General features: G+C 42.0%; 1 protein-coding gene across 1 annotated transcript in view; it reads left to right on the top strand.

Moving 5' to 3' along the window:
* Positions 1 to 20,601, top strand: part of LOC129822827 (serine/threonine-protein kinase H1-like) — a 24,145-nt gene continuing 3,544 nt past the window's right edge. Inside the window, exons 1-3 of the mRNA XM_055881263.1 lie at positions 1 to 343; positions 599 to 698; positions 903 to 1,694. Coding sequence (XP_055737238.1) covers positions 60 to 343; positions 599 to 698; positions 903 to 1,694 — 1,176 coding nt within the window. The 5' untranslated portion in view covers positions 1 to 59. The remainder of the gene's footprint in view (positions 344 to 598; positions 699 to 902; positions 1,695 to 20,601) is intronic.

Below are 20,601 nucleotides of genomic sequence, written 5' to 3' on the forward strand. Positions count from 1 at the left end.
ATTACGCAAGCAGCAACTGTCACTTTTCTCTTCATGCATTCTTTAGTTGCGCTTTAGTAATGGGCTGCGGAAGCACCAAAGTGCTGCCTGAAAGCTCGGTTAAAAACGGTTACGTGAGCTTCGTGAAGTCGGTAGTGGGCTACAGTCACAAAAGAAAAGAGTTAGACGATGAGCTACAGAAGTGTAAAGGGACGCAGAAAGACTTTTGGAGTGTTGTTCAGAGCAGTGGAGTTACGGGTACACAGGCGCCGTCACGCATTCTACTGCCGACGGGCCAGGATGGGCAGAGGCACAACAGAGTGGCCAAGTACAAAGCGAAGTTTGATCCCAGAGTCACAGCAAGGTAACTGTATACAAATCGTCAAAGTTTGAAGATCAGTAGTAGCAATATAAATCAGTGCCAATACATTGTAGGTACTTAGACTAATTAATCTGCTAATGTTGTTGGTGATGATGACGACTCCACATTCTATGATATTTCATATTTATCTCCCATAGAAGACCTCACCTCACTAGAGTTGAATACAGTAGAACAGAACACTATTCTACTTCCCACTCACCCTTTTCTCTTCTCCTCCCTCCTGCCCTCTCTGTCCAGGTATGATATCAAGGCCCTGATCGGTAGGGGGAGCTTCAGCCGGGTGGTACGCGTCGAGCACCGAGCCACCCGCCAACCCTTCGCCATCAAGATGATGGAGGTCTGTAACTTATTTCTTCCAGTAGACCTAGGGAAGAGGTAGGGGGACAGCGAATGTTCATGAGGAGAGAAACAGAAGGAGAAGGAAGTGTGCAACATTAGTAAGGGCATTTATACCAACAAATTAAAAGTGCAGTAATATCAGTTGTCAAACTATTCCGAATTGTGTGTCATTTTATAAACTGAAATTCAACACCTGTTCCAGGTGGAGGCCAGGGAAGGGCGAGAGGTGTGTGACTCGGAGCTGGGGGTGCTACGCAGGGTCAGCCACCTCAATGTGGTGCAGCTGGTGGAGGTGTTCCAGTCGCCCCAGAGGGTCTACATGGTTCTGGAACTGGCCACGGGCGGGGAGCTGTTCGACCGTGTCATCGCTAAGGGCCACTTCACCGAGCGTGATGCCACCAGAGCCCTGCAGATGACTTTAGCCGGGGTGGGGTATCTTCATTCTCTGGGCATCACACACAGGGACCTGAAACCTGAGAATCTGTTGTACTACCACCCTGGAGCCGACTCACGCCTCCTGGTGACTGACTTTGGGCTGGCCAGCTTTGGGAACAAGGACCCTGGAGGGGGTAAGGATGGAAGTGGAGATGGAGATGGAATGGGCAGTGGAAGTGGAGTTGGGGGCTGTGGAGTTGGATATAGTGGAGTTGGAAGAGGCAGTGGAAGTCTGGGTGGAGTTCCAGGTGGTAAGGTAGCAAATAGGGATGGTAAGGGCAGCTGTGATAGAAGGGATGGAAAAGGCAGTGGAAGAGATGGAAGAGGGGATGGAGGAGGTGGCGGTAGAAGAGACTGGTCCATGACGACCACTTGTGGGACGCCAGAGTACATGGCCCCAGAGGTGGTCTTGAGGATGCCCTACTCCTGCCAGGTGGACATGTGGGCCCTGGGGGTCATAGCCTACATCCTACTCAGTGGCTCCATGCCCTTCGAGGACGACAGCCGGCCCAGACTCTACAGAGCCATCCTCAGGGGAAGGTACAGCTTCCACGGAGAGGTGAGTTGGTGTTGAGTTCCATCATGCGTTTCTTAAAGGGGCAATCTGGGATTCAAACAACAACAAAGCTGTCACCCCACTGCTTTTTTTGGTGAACAGCAGAGGGATGGGGCTGGAGCAATGTAACCTCTCTCAATTCATTGAGTTATTGGTGCAAGGACCGACCATCCGTGAGATCCAAATCCTAGATTTCCTTCTTTAAATGTTTTTTTTACTTTGAATGATCCATCTGTCTTTTTAGTTGTTTTGCTATGTAGTCCCATCGTGCGCAGCAGGCCAATGATCTGAGTGAAGTCCTTCTACATCCACTGCCTGCCACGCATCACACACTTTCAAACACTGTCTTTCACTCATGCAGAAGACACACACACACACACTGTCACACACTCTCACACAATTTCTCTCAGCAAGGTAACATAAACACACACACACACACACACACACACACAGTTACACACATCATATCCTCAGCATTATTTCACCAGATAATTTTTAATAGTCTGAATCACTGAACTGAATGTCTCACTGAACATGTCAGAACCATCATGTGACGTTTGTCTCCATTGATCCCCTTCAGCAGATCCGCATGGTAACACACTTGATTGGATACGTATGTTTGTTGTGGCGTCTCTATTTGATTTAGCTCTTTGAAAACGCTTAGAGGGTAAATAGGGCCTTGTCGTTCATGTCCTCTCTGCTCCTTTCTGCTTCGTGCTGTAAGTGAACTGGATATTTGAACAGTTCTGTTAGAGCGCTCTCTCTCTCTCACACTCACACACACACACACACACACACACACACACACACACACACACGCTCAGTCTCTGTGGTGGTGTGTTTGTGGGGAGGTTTGGGTCCGTTCTTTCACGCTGATTACACCCCAGTCTGGGATTATTCAGTGAGCTTTAAAGCATGGCCCCGTTCTGTTGTATGCAGCGGCTTGACATTTCAGTCTGCTCTATTATTCCAATCTTTACTGCTGCTACACTGACCAGACAGACCACCAAAGGAATAATGGATATGGCTGAAACCCTGGGTGGGATTACAAAAAACATATTTCACATATTTATGGCTTTATAGAAATATTTCTTATGTAAAACTGAGAAAATATATTTGTGTTTAAGCTGTATAATAACCTTGTCTGCAACGGTTACGAAATGAATAACTAGTCTACTGATTTTGCCTCACTATTTATGTCTAGGGGTCTTAGGCCTAGCTACATGGTCGGTAACCTGATTTGATGTGTGCAAAAATGTAAGAAGTAAGCGTGTGCGACTAGGCGTTGAATGTACACGTAACTGCCAAAGTAAAGGGAACACTTGATTAAATGAGGGAAAGAAAGTATTTTGAAAGCAGGTGCTTCCACAGAAGTGTGGTTCCTGAGTTAATTAAGCAATTAACATCCCATCATGCTTAGGGTCATGTATAACAATGCTGGGCAGGCCATTATTTTGGCTACCATGGCTATGCCCCCATAGGATGACAGTGCCCCCATCCACAGGGCACAGAGTATGTGAGCGGAGTTGAGCGGTCGGAAATCCCGCTCATCTCTCATGGAGGGGTGCATGCGCACTGCTCCTGCGCTCCACGTCCTTTCCAACCGTTCCGCTAAAAAACGCTCCTTGCTCAAAAGGAAAAAAACTGCCTCTCCAAATTCATTCCATTCATTAAAATCACAATTTATCCAACAGCCATCGATTTTTGTGACTACCTGGACCTACCACTTGGGTATGAAGCATTGAAACCAAACCATATGATTTGAATGAAAAGTATGTTAATAAACAACAGAAAACTTTAAGAAGCACTCATCATTTTAAATAGGCTGTGTCGTATTAAACAACATATAAACTCTCTAAATAGGTCAGGAGCCAGACAGGTAGCCTAAGAAGGATGAAAATGAATTAGTCAGGCTATATTATTTAAATTATGTCAAGGCTGGCAGGGACATTAACCACTCAGCATTTAAACAACATTTCGTTTTATTAAATCATTATAGTCTATAAATTACAAATTTCGGCTGTGACTTAATTAGAATTAAATACAAATTAAACGAAAAATGCCTTATTAAGCTACATCTACAGTGCCTTTGGCAGTTACCTGTATGTACGCAGGATACTGCTACCTTACTTTAGGTTCTAGGACAGTTCCTTGACCTATTGGTCGGCCAGTCCAAGCAGATTATTATTTGTTCAGATGGTGAAAAAACACAGAAATTTGATCAAATAGAAAAAGGCACACCCAAACTAAAGACAAAAACAAACAAAAAGCCTCATGGCCACCAAGCAAAACTAGCAGCCCTCACGACTCTGCCAGCTGGGACATTGACTGACGAATCACCTTAATTGGCAGCACCTGTATGCAAATAAAAGCTTGGCTCAGCATCTATACCCGGTTGCTGCTGTCACCTGGGGATTGAGTGTGGAAGTGTATAATGGTAGTGTGTTTGTATATGTCCTAACATTAACCTTCCCCCCATATCATAATCCAAGCCTCATGAATTTTATTTAACATATTTATGAAATTAGGGAAATTATATATTGTATCTGTTGCATTAAACAGCTGTAGAAGCCCATCCTTATACATCACATGTTCACAGGTGTGTGCAACCAGACTGTCTGTCTCTCATACCACCCACACACACTTACAGTGCCTTGCATATGTATTCATCCCCTTTGCTATCAAACCCCTAAATAAGATCTGGTGCAACCAATTACCTTCAGAAGTCACATAATTAGTTAGATTGCACACAGGTGGACTTTATTTAAGTGTCACATGATCTGTCACATGATCTCAGTATATATACACCTGTTCTGAAAAGCCCCAGAGTCTGCAACACCACTAAGCAAGGGGCACCACCAAGCGAGCGGCACCATGAAGATCAAGGAGCTCTCCAAACAGGTCAGGGACAAAGTTGTGGAGAAGTACAGATCAGGGTTGGGTTATAAAAAAATATCTGAAACTTTGAACATCCCACGGAGCACCATTAAATCCATTATTAAAAAATGGAAAGAATATGGCACCACAACAAACCTGCCAAGAGAGGGCCGCCCACCAAACCTCACTGACCAGACAAGGAGGGCATTAATCAGAGAGGCAACAAAGAAACCAAAGATAACCCTGAAGGAGCTGCAAAGCTTCACAGCAGAGATTGGAGTATCTGTCCATAGGACCACTTTAAGCCGTACACTCCGCAGAGCTGGGCTTTATGGAAGAGTGGCCAGAAAAAAAGCCATTGCTTAAAGAAAAAAATAAGCAAATATGTTTGGTGTTTGCCAAAAAGCATGTGGGAGACTCCCCAAACATATGGAAGAAGGTACTCTGGTCAGATGAGACTAAAATGTAGCTTTTTGGCCATCAAGAAAAATACTATGTCTGTCACAAACCCAACACCTTTCATCACCCCGAGAACACCATCCCCACAGTGAAGCATGGTGGTGGCAGCATCATGCTGTGGAGATGTTTTTCATCGGCAGGGACTGGAAAACTGGTAGGAATTGAAGGAATGATGGATGGAGCTAAATACAGGAAAATCTTGAGGGAAACCTATTTCAGTCTTCCAGAGATTTGAGACTCGGACGGATGCTCACCTTCCAGCAGGACAATGACCCTAAGCATACTGCTAAAGCAACACTTGAGGGGTTTAAAGGGAAACATATACATGTCTTGGAATGGCCTAGTCAAAGCCCAGACCTCAGTCCAATTGAGAATATGGGGTATGACTTAAAGATTGCTGTACACCAGCGGACCCATCCAACTTGAAGGAACTGGAGCAGTTTTGCCTTGTAGAATGGGCAAACATCCCAGTGGCTAGATGTGTCAAGCTTATAGAGACATACCCCAAGAGACTTGCAGCTGTAATTGCTGCAAAAGGTGGTTCTACAATGTATTGACTTTGGGGGGGGGGGGGGGTGAATAGTTATGCACGCTCAAGTTTTCATTTTTTTTGTCTTATTTCTTGCTTGTTTCACAAAAAAATATTTAACATCTTCAAAGTGGTAGGCATGTTGTGTAAATCAAATGATACAAACCTAAAAAAATCTATTTTAATTCCAGGTTGTAAGGCAACAAAATAGGAAAAATGCCAAGGGGGGTGAATACTTTTGCAAGCCACTGTACATCCATGAACACACACACACACAAATCTACACACGCGCATACTAGTGATGCGCAGGTCAGCTGTTTGTTCAACCACACACCTGCAATAGCTAATAACCCATCTGTGATAATGTGAAAATTTAAGGCCCGCACCTGACCCTAACTCGCAAATAGGCCGATAGAAAATGTGCTGTGCTGTTACACAGGTGCACCTTGTGTTGGGCACAATAAAAGGCCACTCCAAAATGTGCAGTTTTGTCACACAACACAATGCCACAGATGTTTCACTTTTGCAGGAGCGTGCAATTGGCATGCGGACTTCAGGAATGTCCGCCAGAGCTGTTTCCAGATAATTTTGTGTTAATTTCTCTACCATAAGCCACCTCCAACGTCGTTTTAGAGAATTTGGCAGTACGTTCAACCTGCCTCACAACCGCAGACCATGTCATGTGTATGGGCTCGTGTGGGCGAGCGGTTTGCTGATGTGAACAGAGTGCCCCATGGTGGTGGTGGGGTTATGGTATGGGCAGGCATAAGCTACGGACAACAAACACAATTTTATTTTATCTATGGCAATTTGGATACAAAGAGATACCATGATGAAATCTTCAGGCCCACTGTCATGCCATTCATCCGCCGCCATCACCTCATGTTTCAGCATGTTAATGGCCCCATGTCGCAAGGATCTGTAAACAATTGCATACTTGCCAGACATGTCACCAATTGAGCATGTTTGGTGTGCTCTATATCGACATGTACGACAGTGTTTTCCAGTTCCCGCCAATATCCAGCAACTTCGTACAGCCATTAAAGAGAAGTGGGACAATATTCCACAGGCCACAATCAACAGCCTGATCAACTCTATGCAAAAGAGATGTGTCGCGCTGCATGAGGCAAATGGTGGTCACACCAGTGATTCACTGGTTTTCTGATCCACGTCCCTACTTTTTTTTAAGGTATCTGTGACCAACAGATGCATATCTGTATTCCCAGTCATGTGAAATCCATAGATGAATGGGCCTAATGAATTTATTTAAATTGACTGATTTCCTTATATGAACTGTAACTAAGTAGAATCTTTGAAATTGTTGCATATTGCTTTTATATTTTTGTTCAATATAGTTGACATCAGTAAAGTTCTCTTTCATCTCTGCTTCTCTCGCTCAACAGACATTTAGGGACCGGGGAGAAAATGCAATAACTAAAAAAAATGGGAAAGATCTTTCGTGCAAAATGTTCAAATGATATCAGTTTGGCCGGTTTTAAGGAAATTAAAAGCAGTGGGAAAAAGCCAACATGTTTCTGATAAGATTTCAGTTCTGCTTGGATGCATATTATGGGATCCTGAGTGGCGCAGCGGTCTAAGTCGTCACTACAGACCCAGGTTCGATCACGGGCTCTATCACAACCGGCCGTGATCGGGAGTCCCATAGGGCGGCGCACAATTGGCCAAGCATCGTCCAGATTAGGGGAGGGTTTGCCCTGGATAGGCCTTCATTGTAAATAAGAATGTGTTCTTAACTAACTTGCCTAGTTAAATAAAGGTTAAATAAAAAATAAATACAAATATTTTAAATGGTTCAAATACTATCAGCTTTTATGAATCTGATAGAGATAGCGCATTTACAGACAGTCCCTAACCACACATTCATTCTCTCAAGATGCTGAAAGAAAGAAATCATATTTCTCCACTCCTGTTCCCGAGTCAAAATGTACATTTGGTGTATCATTTTACTGCAAAATATGCTTAATTCTGCAGGAGTTTGTATTATATTGGTTATGTGAGAGGTTATAGACCTACACGCAGTGTCCAGATTTCAGTTAGGATTTTATCAATTTACCCATCTAAACAGTAGGCTACAGTTCCCTTGACTTGCCATATTTGAAGTCCCTGTCTTGTAACTCTCGAATGTGTATAGCGCCTCACAATAATCACACTGCTATAATCCTCTTTTACCACTTCACAAAATCATTCCCAAACATTACTTTTATGGCCCTCCTTTCTCTTTATTTTAAACTCTCCTTTTCTCTCATTGAATTCAACTTCGACGTTGTCCTTTTTGCCACAGTGGATCGCCATGAACTTTTTCTGGCCAAGTTCCCAAAAAGCATTTGGCCATTGGCGAGTATTTGGCGCATACAGTTAGGCCATAAAGCTTTGGCTTACATACTCCACTAAAAGCGTTTAAGGAGCCCTACAGTACAGTAAATTGTGAGGAGCCAGCCAGAGATGGAGAGAGGGAGAGAGATAGGAAGATAGAGAGGTAGAGAGACAGTGAAAGAGAGAGAAATGGAGACAGAGCGAGAAAGAGAATGGGAGAGAATCAGAGCGAGAGAAAAAGACAAAGAGAGAGATAGAGAGCGACAGAGAGGAGAGCGAAAGAGTGGAGGAGGAAATGGCGGAGGAATGATAGCCCTGGTGTCATCCAAACTTCTTCCATTTAAGAATGATGGAGGCCACTGTGTTCTTGGGGGCCTTCAATGCTGCAGAAATGTTTTGGTACCCTTCCCCAGATATGTGCCTCGACACAATCCTGTCTTGGAGCTCTACGGACAATTCCTTTGACCTCATGGCTTGGTTTTTGCTCTGACATGCACTGTCAACTGTGGGACCTTATATAGACAGGTGTGTGCCTTTCCAAATCATGTCCAATGAATTTAATTTACCACAGGTGGACTCCAATCAAGTAGTAGAAACATCTCAAGGATGATCAATGGCAACAGGGTGCACCTGAGCTACATTTTGAGTCTCATAGCAAAGGGTCTGTATACTTATGTAAATAAGGTGTTTCTGTTTTTTATTTTTAATGCATTTGCTAAAAATTCTAGAAACCCATTTTCGCTTTGTCGTTATGGGGTATTGTGTGTAGACTGATGAGACTTTTTATTTATTTAATCCATTATAGAATAAGGCTGTAACGTAACAAAATGTGGAAAAAGTCAAGGGGTCTGAATAATTTCTTAATGAACTGTATGTGCCGGTACTCATTTTGGGTGCCGGTACCTTTTATATTTAGTTGCAGTGACTTTTGTTGCAGTGAATACGTTTGAGCTAATATATATAGGAGCTGTCTGTATCCTTTTGACTGGTGGTTTTTTAACCAAACTAAATATGCTTCTCTGCATCTCTGCTAAATCTAGGTAAAGGATTGAAAGAAATGTGAGTGTTGTTTGGTACATTTAGTAATTGCTTGCTTTTCTAAAGTCTACCAACCTTGCCAGCAGGCATGCCAGCTAACATAGTTAGACATGCTAGCTACTCTAGCTTGATTGATAGCCTAAAATGGCTGATTGGTAGCTAGTTATGAGGTTAGGAGATTGGGAAACTATCTGGGCTAGCTAAAGCCAACTTTATAAAAGTGCTAGGTGGCTAGTGGTATTACAGAGAAACAACAACAAAAAATGTTTTAACAGGACACATCTGGCCTCAGGCTGTGTGGTAGAAACTCATGTACTGTATACACTACTGAACTGTAGAGGTGAAGGAGGAGGGATGGGGGATAGGGGGTGGGGAGGAAGTTGCCTCTGGGCTATTTGAGCCTTATCGCTCAACCTGTTCACTGCAAGCATGAGTTCATTGTGAACTTGCCTTAGCATGGTGATTTTTCTGCATTTGAACAAATTACAAAAGCCACACAATATTGATCTAAGCATCTGCATGGTAGATTTAGCAGCAAGAGCTATGCATGATTCTAATAGTTAGCCCAGTCTGCCACCTAGTGAGGGGACGGTGAATGAACTCAGCAGTCCATATAGAAAAACGATCTCCTCTTTATATTCCACTTGAGTCATGACATTTAAATTTGTTTACCACCTGGATTTGATATTTAGACTTTGAATGGTCATTTATGTTTGGTATTACAATATACATGCAGGCCAGTTATTTGGTTGATGTAAAACACCCGGCTACATTCTTCCATTGGCCTTAATAGCTGTGCTATTATAGTGGTATATACTGTATGTACTAATGTTATATAAGGTTGTCTTTGTTGCTATGGAAAATCCCTGCTGGAGTTCCACTTCCCATAACAGCAGCTAATAAATCTTTAGCAGTGACTGTCTGAGAGGCTTGCGTGCAGTTTTACATTATTCAGAGTGCATTATCCACACAATCACATTAGAGCTGTAATCCTAGCCTCTAGCGTTTTCTTTATTTGTTGTAATTATATGTTTGTCAGGTGAGGATGGATCCTGGCGCTAACAGAGCCGGAGCGAAGCGAGTCACTGACGCCTCACTTCCTGTCTCTCTAACAGCTAACAGCATGTTGCTCAATAAACCAGGCCCTGTAGTGGTTTCTCTTCTAAGGTTACGTCCCCAAATGGCACTCTATTCACTATATAGTGCACTACTTCTGACCAGGGCCCTATAAGTAGTGAACTATGTAGGCAATGAATAGGGTGCCATTTGGGACGTAGTGTTATTCTCCTTCTTCCTCTGCCCAATACCTTTCCCTTTCTCTCCTAATCTGACTTTCTCCTCAGCAATGATATATGGTTCAGGCTCTTGTCCCTTTCCACCAAACCTAATAAAGCCACTGTTTTTTTTTATGTGAAAAATGTACAAAATAAAACAAGAAAATATACTTGTATTTCAGGTCGTTGGTGCACTACCACAGACAGAGTTGCCACAACTCTTCTCTCTTCTCCAGTGTATTGATATAGAAGAATACTTGGGGAAAGTATGAAGATCCTTCATATTATTATAGTGGAGGCTGCTGGGGGGAGGACGGTTCATAAGGACAGCCGTGATTGGGAGTCCCATAGGGCGGTGCACAATTGGCCCAGCGTCGTCGGGTTAGGGTTTGGCTGGGGTAGGCCGTCATTGTAAATAACAATTTGTTCTTAACTGACTTGCCTAGTTAAATAAAGGTTCAATAAATAAAAATGGGTTCAATGGATTGGTATCAAACAGTATCAAACAGACAAAAATTGTCGTACTTGAGTAAAAGTAAAGATATCTGTAACGGCTTTCTTCTGTGGACGAAGGAGAGGACCAAAGCGCAGCGCGGTTAGTGTTCAACATGTTTTAATAAAGACGATAAACGTGAACACTACAAAATTACAAAACAACAAATGTGAAAAACCGAAACAGTCCTATCTGGTGCATAGACACAAAGACAGAAGACAACCACCCACAAAACCGAACACAAAACAAAATGTATTCATTCTACCGTAAGTCGCTCTGGATAAGAGCGTCTGCTAAATGACTAAAATGTAAATGTAAATATATTTCAAGCAGGAAATTGCTATTTAAGTACTCATTGTCCCAAACTCATTTTGTGTTGACTACTGCCGAAATTGTGCCCACTTCATGCAGTCATGAATTTGTCAAACAGTGACAAACATGGCTAGAGAAAGAGATGACCAGCGATGAAGGGTTGTCGCTACAAACATAACTATAAAGACACATTACTCTAACGTTGAGGCCTACCTTTTGGTCCTGCATCTCCTAACCATCATCCATTGAGTTGGTACAAGACAAAACATCAATCTTAACTTTATGGCTGGTAATGGGGTCAAATACGTTAGGGGAAAAGTACACAATTAGGCTACTTGAGTTTAGATTGGAATAAGCATACGTTTGCGGTTGTAGCTCGTGGAGTGGGACTACTGCCTCTAACGCTGTGTCCCTGGTAACTGACTGAGCCCAGTGACGAGAGCACAGCATAGACACTCCGGTCTCCTCAGTTCGCCTCGCCAGCCGAGGCCTCCTATCAGAGCATGACTAAGCAAGCTCTGAGACAAACGACTAACACCTGCCTCTGATTGGGAACCATATCAGGCCAAACACAGAAACAGGAAAACTAGACACACAACATAGAATGCCCACTCAGCTCACGTCCTGACCATCACTAAAACAAATAAAACACAAAAGAACTATGGTCAGAATGTGACAATATCTTAATAGAAAATGACTCAAGTAAAAGTGAAAGTCACCCAGTAAAATCCTACTCTTAGTAAAAGTCTAAACAAAGTATTTGTTTTTTATGCTTAAGTATCAAAAGTAAATGTTACTGCTAAAATTTACTTAGAAGTATAAATCATTTCAAATTCCTTATATTAAGCAAACAACACTCAAGACATCATTTACAAACAAAGCATGTGTTTAGTGACCGCCTGCTAAGCATTCAAAATGTACTTTTGGGTGTCAGGGAAAATCCTGCCCTGCCTTTCTAAAGTCTTCGAAAGGCAAGTGAACAAACAGATCACCGACCATTTCGAATCCCACCGTACCTTCTCTGCTATGCAATCTGGTTTCCGAGCTGGTCACGGATGCACCTCAGCCACACTCAAGGTCCTAAACAATATTATAACCGCCATCGATAGGAGACAGTACTGTGCAGCCGTCTTCAACGACCTGGCCAAGGCTTTCGACTCTGTCAATCACCGTTTTCTTATCGGCAGACTCAACAGCCTTGGTTTCTCTAATGACTGCCTCGCCTGGTTCACTAACTACTTCTCAGATAGAGTTCAGTGTGTCAAATCGGAGGGTCTGTTGTCTGGACCTCTGGCAGTCTCTATGGGGGTGCCACAGGGTTCAATTCTCGGGCCAACTCTCTTCTCTGTATATATCAATGATGTCGCTCTTGCTGCAGGTGATTATTTGATCCACCTCTACACAGACGACACCATTCTGTATACATCTGGCCCTTCTTTGGACACTGTGTTAGCTAACCTCCAAACGAGCTTCAACGCCATACAACATTCCTTCCGTGGCCTCCACCTGCTCTTAAATGCTAGTAAAACTAAATGCATGCTCTTCAACCGATCGCTGCCCGCACCCGCCAGCCCGACTTGCATCACTACTCTGGACATCTAACTTAGAATATGTGGACAACTATAAATACCTAGGTGTCTGGTTAGACTATAAACTCTCCTTCCAGACTCACATTAAGCATCTCCAATCCAAAGTTAAATCTACAATCGGCTTCCTATTTTGCAACAAAGTCTCCTTCACTCATGCTGCCAAACTTACCCTTGTAAAGCTGACTATCCTACCGATCCTTGACTTCGGCGATGTCATTTACAAATTTTCCTCCAACACTCTACTCAGCAAATTGAATGCAATCTATCACAGTTCCATCCGTTTTGTCACCAAAGCCCATATACTACCCACCACTGCGACCTGTATGCTTTTGTTGGCTGGTAGTCGCACGTATTCGTTGCCAAACCCACTGGCTCCAGGTCATCTATAAGTCTTTGCTAGGTATAGCTCCGCCTTATCTCAGCTCACTGGTCACCATAGCAATACCCACCCGTAGCACGCGCTCCAGCAGGTATATTTCACTGGTCATCCCCAAAGCCAAAATCTCCTTTGGCCGCCTTTCCTTACAGTTCTCTGCAGACAATGACTGGAACGAATTGCAAAAATCACTGAAGTTGGAGACTTATATCTCCCTCACTAACTTTAAGAGTCAGCTGTCAAAGCAGCTTACCGATCACTGCAGCTGTACACAGCCCATCTGTAAATAGCCCATCCAACCAACTACCTACCTCATCCCCATATTTGTTTTTGTTTTTCAGCTCTTTTGCACACCCATATTTCTACTTGCACATCCTCATCTGCATATATCACTCCAGTGTAAATTGCTAAATTGTAATTACTTCTTCTCTATTGGCCTGTTTATTGCCTTACCTCCTTACTTCATTTGCACACACTGTATACAGATTTTTCTATTGTGTTATTGACTGTACGTTTGTTTATTCCATGTGTAACTCTGTGTTGTTGTCTTTGTCGCACTGCTTTGCTTTATCTTGGCCAGGTCGCAGTTGTAAATGAGAACTTGTTCTCAACTGGCCTACCTGGTTAAATAAAGGTGAAATAAATACAAAAAATAAAAACACAATTATCTCTAAGGTCCCTCAATCGAGCAGTGAATTTCAAACACAGATTAAACAACAAAGACCAGGGAGGTTTTTCCAATGCTTTGCAAAGAAGGTAAACTATTGATAGATGGCTAAAAGAAGAAGCAGATATTGAATAATAATAATGGCAAAATTATTAAATACGCTTTGGATGGTGTATCAATGCACCCAGTCACTACAAAGATGCAGGCGTCAGTTGCCGGAGAGGAAGGAAACCACTCAGGTATTTCACCATGAGGCTAATGGTGACTTTAAAACATTTACAGAGTTTTTCTTGGCTGTGATGGATCAACAACAATGTAGTTACTCCACAATACTTACCTAAATGACAGAGTGAAAAGAAGGAAGCTTGTACAGAATATAAATATTCCAAAACATCCATCCTTTTGCAACACGGCACTAAAGTAATACTGCAAAAAAATGTGGCAAGGCAATTAACTCTTTGTTCTGAATACAAAGAGTTATGTTTGGGGCAAATCCAATTCAACACATTACTGAGTACCACTCTCCATATTTTCAAGCATAGTGGTGGCTGCATCATGTTATCAAATTTACCAAACTTTATTTATATGAGCCGAATAAAACAAGTGTAGACTTTACCGTAAAATGCTTACTTACAAGCCCTTAACCAACAGTGCAGTTCAAGAAGAAGAAAATATTTACCAAGTAGACTAAAATAAAAAGTAATAATAAAAAGTAACAATAAGAATAACAATAACGAGGCTATTTACGGGGGACATCGGTACCGAGTTAGTGTACGAGGGTACAGGCTAGTTGAGGTAATCTGTACATGTAGGTGGGGGCGAAGTGACTATGCATAGGTAACAAACAAACAGCGAGTAGCAGCAGTGTACGAAAGGGAGTGGGGGGGTGAATGTAAATTGCCTGGTGGCGAATTGTTCAACAGTCTTATGGCTTGAGGGTAGAAGCTGTTGAGGAGCCTTTTGGTCCTAGACTTGGCGTTCCGGTACGGGTACAGTGCCTTGCAAAAGTATTCATCCCACTTGGCGTTTTTTCTATTTTGCTGCATAACAATGTAAGGATCCTGTGTGTAGCTGGTGTAGAGAGTCAGGCGCAGGACAGCAGATATGAATAATCAACGTATAAGACAAATATACAAAGTAAAATACCAAGCCCACAAAGACGGACCGAATTACAATAAACAATCACTCACAAACACAACATGGGGAACAGAGGGTTAAATAATAAACAAGTAATTGGTTGAGTGAAGCCAGGTGTGATAAGACAAAGACAGAACAAATGGAAAATGAAAAGTAGATCGGCGGTGGCTAGAAAGCCGGTGACGTCGACCGCCGAACGCCGCCCGAACAAGGAGAGGGACCGACTTCGGCGGAAGTCGTGACAAACAACCTGTAATTTAAATACATTTTTGGGGGATTTCATGTAATGGACATACACAAAATAGTCAAAATTGGTGAAATGAAATGGGAAAAAATAACTTCTTTAAAAAAAACGGAAAAGTGGTGCGTGCATATTTATTCACCCCCTTTGCTATGAAGCGCCTAAATAATATAATCTGCAACTAATTACCTTCAGAAGTCACATAATTAGTTAAATAAAGTCTAAATGTGTGCAATCTAAGTGTCACATGATCTGTCACATGATCTCAGTATATATACACCTGTTCTGTAAGGCCCCAGAGTCTGCAACAACACAAAGCAAGGGGTACCGCCAAGAAAGCGGCACCATGAAGACCAAGGAGGCTCTCCAAACAGGTCAGGTACGAAGTTGTGGAGAAGTACAGATCAGAGTTGGGTTATAAAAAATACCCAAAACTTTGAACATCCCACGGAGCACCATTAAATCCCTTATTAAAAAATGGAAAGAATATGGCACCACAACAAACCTGCCCAGAGAGGGTCGCCCACCAAAACTCACGGACCAGGCAAGGAGGGCATTAATCAGAGAGGCAACAAAGAGACCAAAGATAACCCTGAAGGAGCTGCAAAGCTCCACAGCGGAGATTGGAGTATCTGTCCACTTTAAGCCGTACACTCCACAGAGCTGGGCTTTATGGAAGAGTGGCCAGAAAAAAAGCCATTGCTTAAAGAAAAAAATAAGCAAACACGTTTGGTGTTCGCCAAAAGGCATGTGGAAGACTCCCCAAACATATGGATGAAGGTAATCGGGTCAGATAAGACTAAAATGTAGCTTTTTGGCCATCAAGGAAAACGCTATGTCTGGCACAAATCCAACACCTTTCATCACCCTGAGAACACCATCCCCACAGTGAAGCATGGTGGTGGCAGCATCATGCTGTGGGCATGTTTTTTGTCGGCAGGGACTGGGAAACAGAATTGAAGGAATAATGGATGGCGCTAAATACAGGGAAATTCTTCAGGGAAACCTGTTTCAGTCTTCCAGATATTTGAGACTGGGACGGATGTTCACCTTCCAGCAGGACAATGACCCTAAGCATACTGCTAGAGCAACACTTGAGGGGTTTAAGTGGAAACATGTACATGTCTTGGAATGGCCTAGTCAAAGCCCAGACCTCAGTCCAATTGAGAATATGGGGTATGACTTAAAGATTGCTGTACACCAGCGGACCCATCCAACTTGAAGGAACTGGAGCAGTTTTGCCTTGAAGAATGGGCAAACATCCCAGTGGCTAGATGTGTCAAGCTTATAGAGACATACCCCAAGAGACTTTCAGTTGTAATTGCTGCAAAATGTGGCTCTACAATGTATTGACTTTGGGGGGGTGAATAGTATTGCACGCTCAAGTTTTCTGTTTTTTTGTCTTATTTATTTGTTGTTTCACAATAAAAAATATTTAGCATCTTCAAAGTGGTAGGCATGTTGTGTAAATAAAATAATACAAACCCCCAAAAAATCTATTTTAATTCCAGGTTGTACGGCAACAAAATAGGAAAAATGCCAAGGGGGGTGAATACTTAATGCTTGTAGTCGCTAAGGACTGGGGAGTTTTTCAGTATAAAAAATAAACAGAATGGAGTTAAGCACAGGCAAAATCCTAGCGGAAAACCTGGTTCAGTCTGCTTTCCACCAGACACTGCGAGATTAATTCACCTTTCAGCAGGACAATAACTTAAAACACAAGGCCAAATCTACACTGGAGTTGCTTACCAAGAAGACAGTGAATGTTCCTGAGTGGCCGAGTTACAGTTTTGACTTAAATCTACCTGAAAATGGTTTTCTAGCAATTATCAACAACCAATATGACAGAGCTTGAAGTATTTTTAAAATAATAAATGGGAAAATGTTGCACTATCCAGGTGTGGAAAGCTCTTAGAGACATAACCAGAAACACTCACAGCTGTAATCGCTGCCAAATGTGCTTCTACTAAGTATTGACTCAGGGGTGTGCATACTTATGTAAATTAGATATTTCTGTGTTTCATTTTCAATAAATGTGCAAAAATGTATAAAAACATGTTGTCACTTTGTCATTATGGGGTATTGTGTGTAGATGAGTGAGAGAGAAAAATCTATTTAATCAATTTTAAATTCAGGCTGTAACACAACAAAATGTGTAATAAGTCAACGGGTATGAATGCTTTCTGAAGGCACTGTAAGCAGTCATCAGTCAGAACATTATGATTCTGAAGGACAGACAAACACTGGTATGTGGTTGTGGAGCTCAATCAAATACTGCTTCTCTCAGGTGTGAAATAACACAGTGAAGGGAGTCTGTGAGGAGCATGTTTATGGTGCTTTGTGTGCAGTACTTTCTGCTCAGTTACAGACAGACAGTTGACTTCTCCCTCTTTCTCTTCATCTCTCTCAGCTCTCTCTAGTGTAGTACACTGTGTCTATGAGTGAGACCTGCTTCTCTTTAAATTCACCTCCCTGGCAACAGTTTTGCAATTGTCAATTTCATGGTTGATTAATTGTCATTACTGGGTGAGAGACACAAAAGGAGAAATGCATTTCTGGATTAAAATGGAGAGGAGCGAGACCTTCCCCGAAGAGCGAGGTTCATCTGCTTTTGCAAGGTTGAATTGAGAATAAGAGAGAAACATTCATTCATCCACTGTTTTCCTTGGGTTGTTGTTGTAGCCCTTATTGTACAAAAGAACATTTTAAAGTGAGATGTTTGATATATTTTGATTAAAGGTATCATGCTCTACTTAGCAGTAAAGTGAGAAAAGCTTATCATGCATTGCATTGTGCATTGACAGTAATAATACAAGTAAATGGCACTTAGCCTGAGGTAACAAATGATTACACTATTACAAATAATCAAAGCCTCAAAAGTATTTATAGAGAGAGCTTAGTGGGAAGGAAATTAGTCATTATTTTTGGGTTTATGACATTATTTTCTCTGTTGAATGACATTGATGAGTTTGAGTCTTGGTTGTTTAGGCGACAGGTAGATTTTGTAAATTTGTTCTTGAGCTATTAAGGTATTAAAGTATTATAATCAATATACAGTACCAGTCAAAAGTTTGGACACACCTACTCATTCAAGGGTTTTTCTTTATTTTTACTATTTTCTACATTGTAGAATAATAGTGAAGACAACAAAACTATGAAATAACACATATGAAATCATGTTGTAACCAAAAAAGTGTTTAACAGATCAAAATATATTTTATATTTGAGATTCTTCAAAGTAGCCACCCTTTGCCTTGATGACAGCTTTGCACACTCTTGGCATTATATCAACCAACTTCACCTGGAATGCTTTTCCAACAGCCTTAAAGAAGTTCCCACATATGCTGAGCACTTGTTGGCTGCTTTTCCTTCACTCTGGGGTCCAACTCATCCCAAACTATCTCAATTCGGTTGAGGTCGGGTGATTGTGGAGGCCAGGTCATCTGATGCAGCACTCCATCACTCTCCTTCTTGGTCAAATAGCTCTTACACAGCCTGGAGGTGAGTTGGATTATTGTCCTGTTGAAAAACAAATGATTGTCCCACTAAGCGCAAACCAGATGGGATGGCGTATCACTGCAGAATGCTGTGGTGCCATGCTGGTTAATTAGGGATAGCTCCCTTTTTTTCAATTTTCGCCAAAAATGACATACTCAAATCTATCTGCCTGTAGCTCAGGCCCTGAAGCAAGGATATGCATATTCTAGGTACCATTTGAAAGGAAACACTTTGAAGTTTGTGGAAATGTAGGAGAATATATCACAATAGATCTGGTAGAAGAAAATATAAAGAAAAAAACAACCATTTAAAAAAAAGAATCTACCACCATCTTTGAAATGCAACAGAAAGGTCCCACATCTAGCCATCACTCTGGTTGTAATTCTGATAGTGTACACAAGATGGCAGCAGTGTGTGTGCAAACGGATAACTTGAAGTATGAGCAAACTACATGACATTTAGTGTTAAGTCACCCAGGTACATTTGGGCGAATCGTGAAGAAGACATTTTTTATTTATTTAACCAGGCAAGTCAGTTAAGAACAAATTCTTATTTACAATGATGGCCTAGGAACAGTGTGTTAACTGCCTTGTTCAGGGGCAGAATGACACATTTTTTACCTTGTCAGCTCAGGGATTTGATCTAGCAACCTTTCGGTTACTTGCCCAACGCTCTATCCACTAGGCTACCTGCCGCCCCATTACATTTTTCTGCAAGAATATCGTCAAATCGAATACATGGTCTTTGATGTAGCTTTTCCAGTATTAGTAGCCATATTATAAGTTCAACATTTGCAAAACACCCAGTTTTAATAACTTCATAACTCTCCATATTCTAATCATTATTGTCCAAAAGGAAAAGGCTTGCTGTCGCACAGCTACATTTTGCGACAAATACGTGGTTTCCGGATACTCCCGTAAATCCCAGCTCATTGGCTATCTAGCTAGCTTTGTTTGACCCCGATTGGTGCTTATTTGACAAAGTTACAGTCGATCAAGTGAAGACTGCCCGCGTTATCGGCGTGCCATGAAGACGTCGCTCTCTGACCAAATTTGGTGTCCTATAGGATATACTACACCCCTAATGATATAGTGAAGTCTGGTTACATTCTAGGATCGCTGAGGAATAAATACAAATGTGATTTGACTGGTTGAAACAACGTTTAGGGTTCGATTTTCACAGATTCCTTTCTTTGCAGTGGAAATACAAAATCGACCGTGCTTGCTATATAGACTTTTTTTCTGAAATGAAAAAGGATTTTATCTAACAAAACTACACTTCATGTTATCTCTGGGACCCTTTGGATGATACATTCTGAAATCTTGCTATGATTTAAGTACACATTTCACCTTCAGAGGTGAATTTATCAAACCTATTGTGGGGAAAAAAGTGTTTTGTTGTTAGGAGCTCTCCTCAAACAATAGCATGGCATTTTTTTCACAGTAATAGCTACTGTAAATTGGACAGTGCAGTTATATTAACAATAATTTCAGCTTTCAGCCGATATAAGATATATGTACCGGACATGTTGTTTCTCAAAAATCTACGATCGTGACACAAGGCGCTGCATGATTTACAACTGTCCCGTTGATGGGTCGCCTATCCCTAAGAAGTTTTTAAGTGTCCCTTGAGTTCTAAAAAAATCACATACAGTGTCACCAGCAAAGCACCCCTACACCATAACAACTCCTCCTCCGTGCTTCACGGTGGGAACCACACATGCTGAGATCATCTGTTCACCTACTCTGCGTCTCACAAAGACACGGCGGTTGGAACCAAAAATCTCAAATATGGACTCATCAGACCAAAGGACAGATTTCCACCGGTCTAATGTCCATTGCTCGTTTTTCTTGGGCCAAGCAAGTCTCTTCTTCTTATTGGTGTCCTTTAGTAGTGGCTCCTTTGCAGCAATTCGACCATGAAGGCCTGATTCACGCAGTCTCTTCTGAACAGTTAATGTTGAGATGTGTCTGTTACTTGAACTCTGTGAAGCATTTATTTGTGCTGCAATTTCTGAGGCTGGTAACTCTAATGAACACTTATCCTCTGCAGTAGAGGTAACTCTGGGTCTTCCTTTCCTGTGGCG

The sequence above is a fragment of the Salvelinus fontinalis genome, chromosome 25 (genome assembly GCF_029448725.1).
Source record: "Salvelinus fontinalis isolate EN_2023a chromosome 25, ASM2944872v1, whole genome shotgun sequence".
Taxonomy (NCBI): Eukaryota; Metazoa; Chordata; class Actinopteri; order Salmoniformes; family Salmonidae; genus Salvelinus; species Salvelinus fontinalis.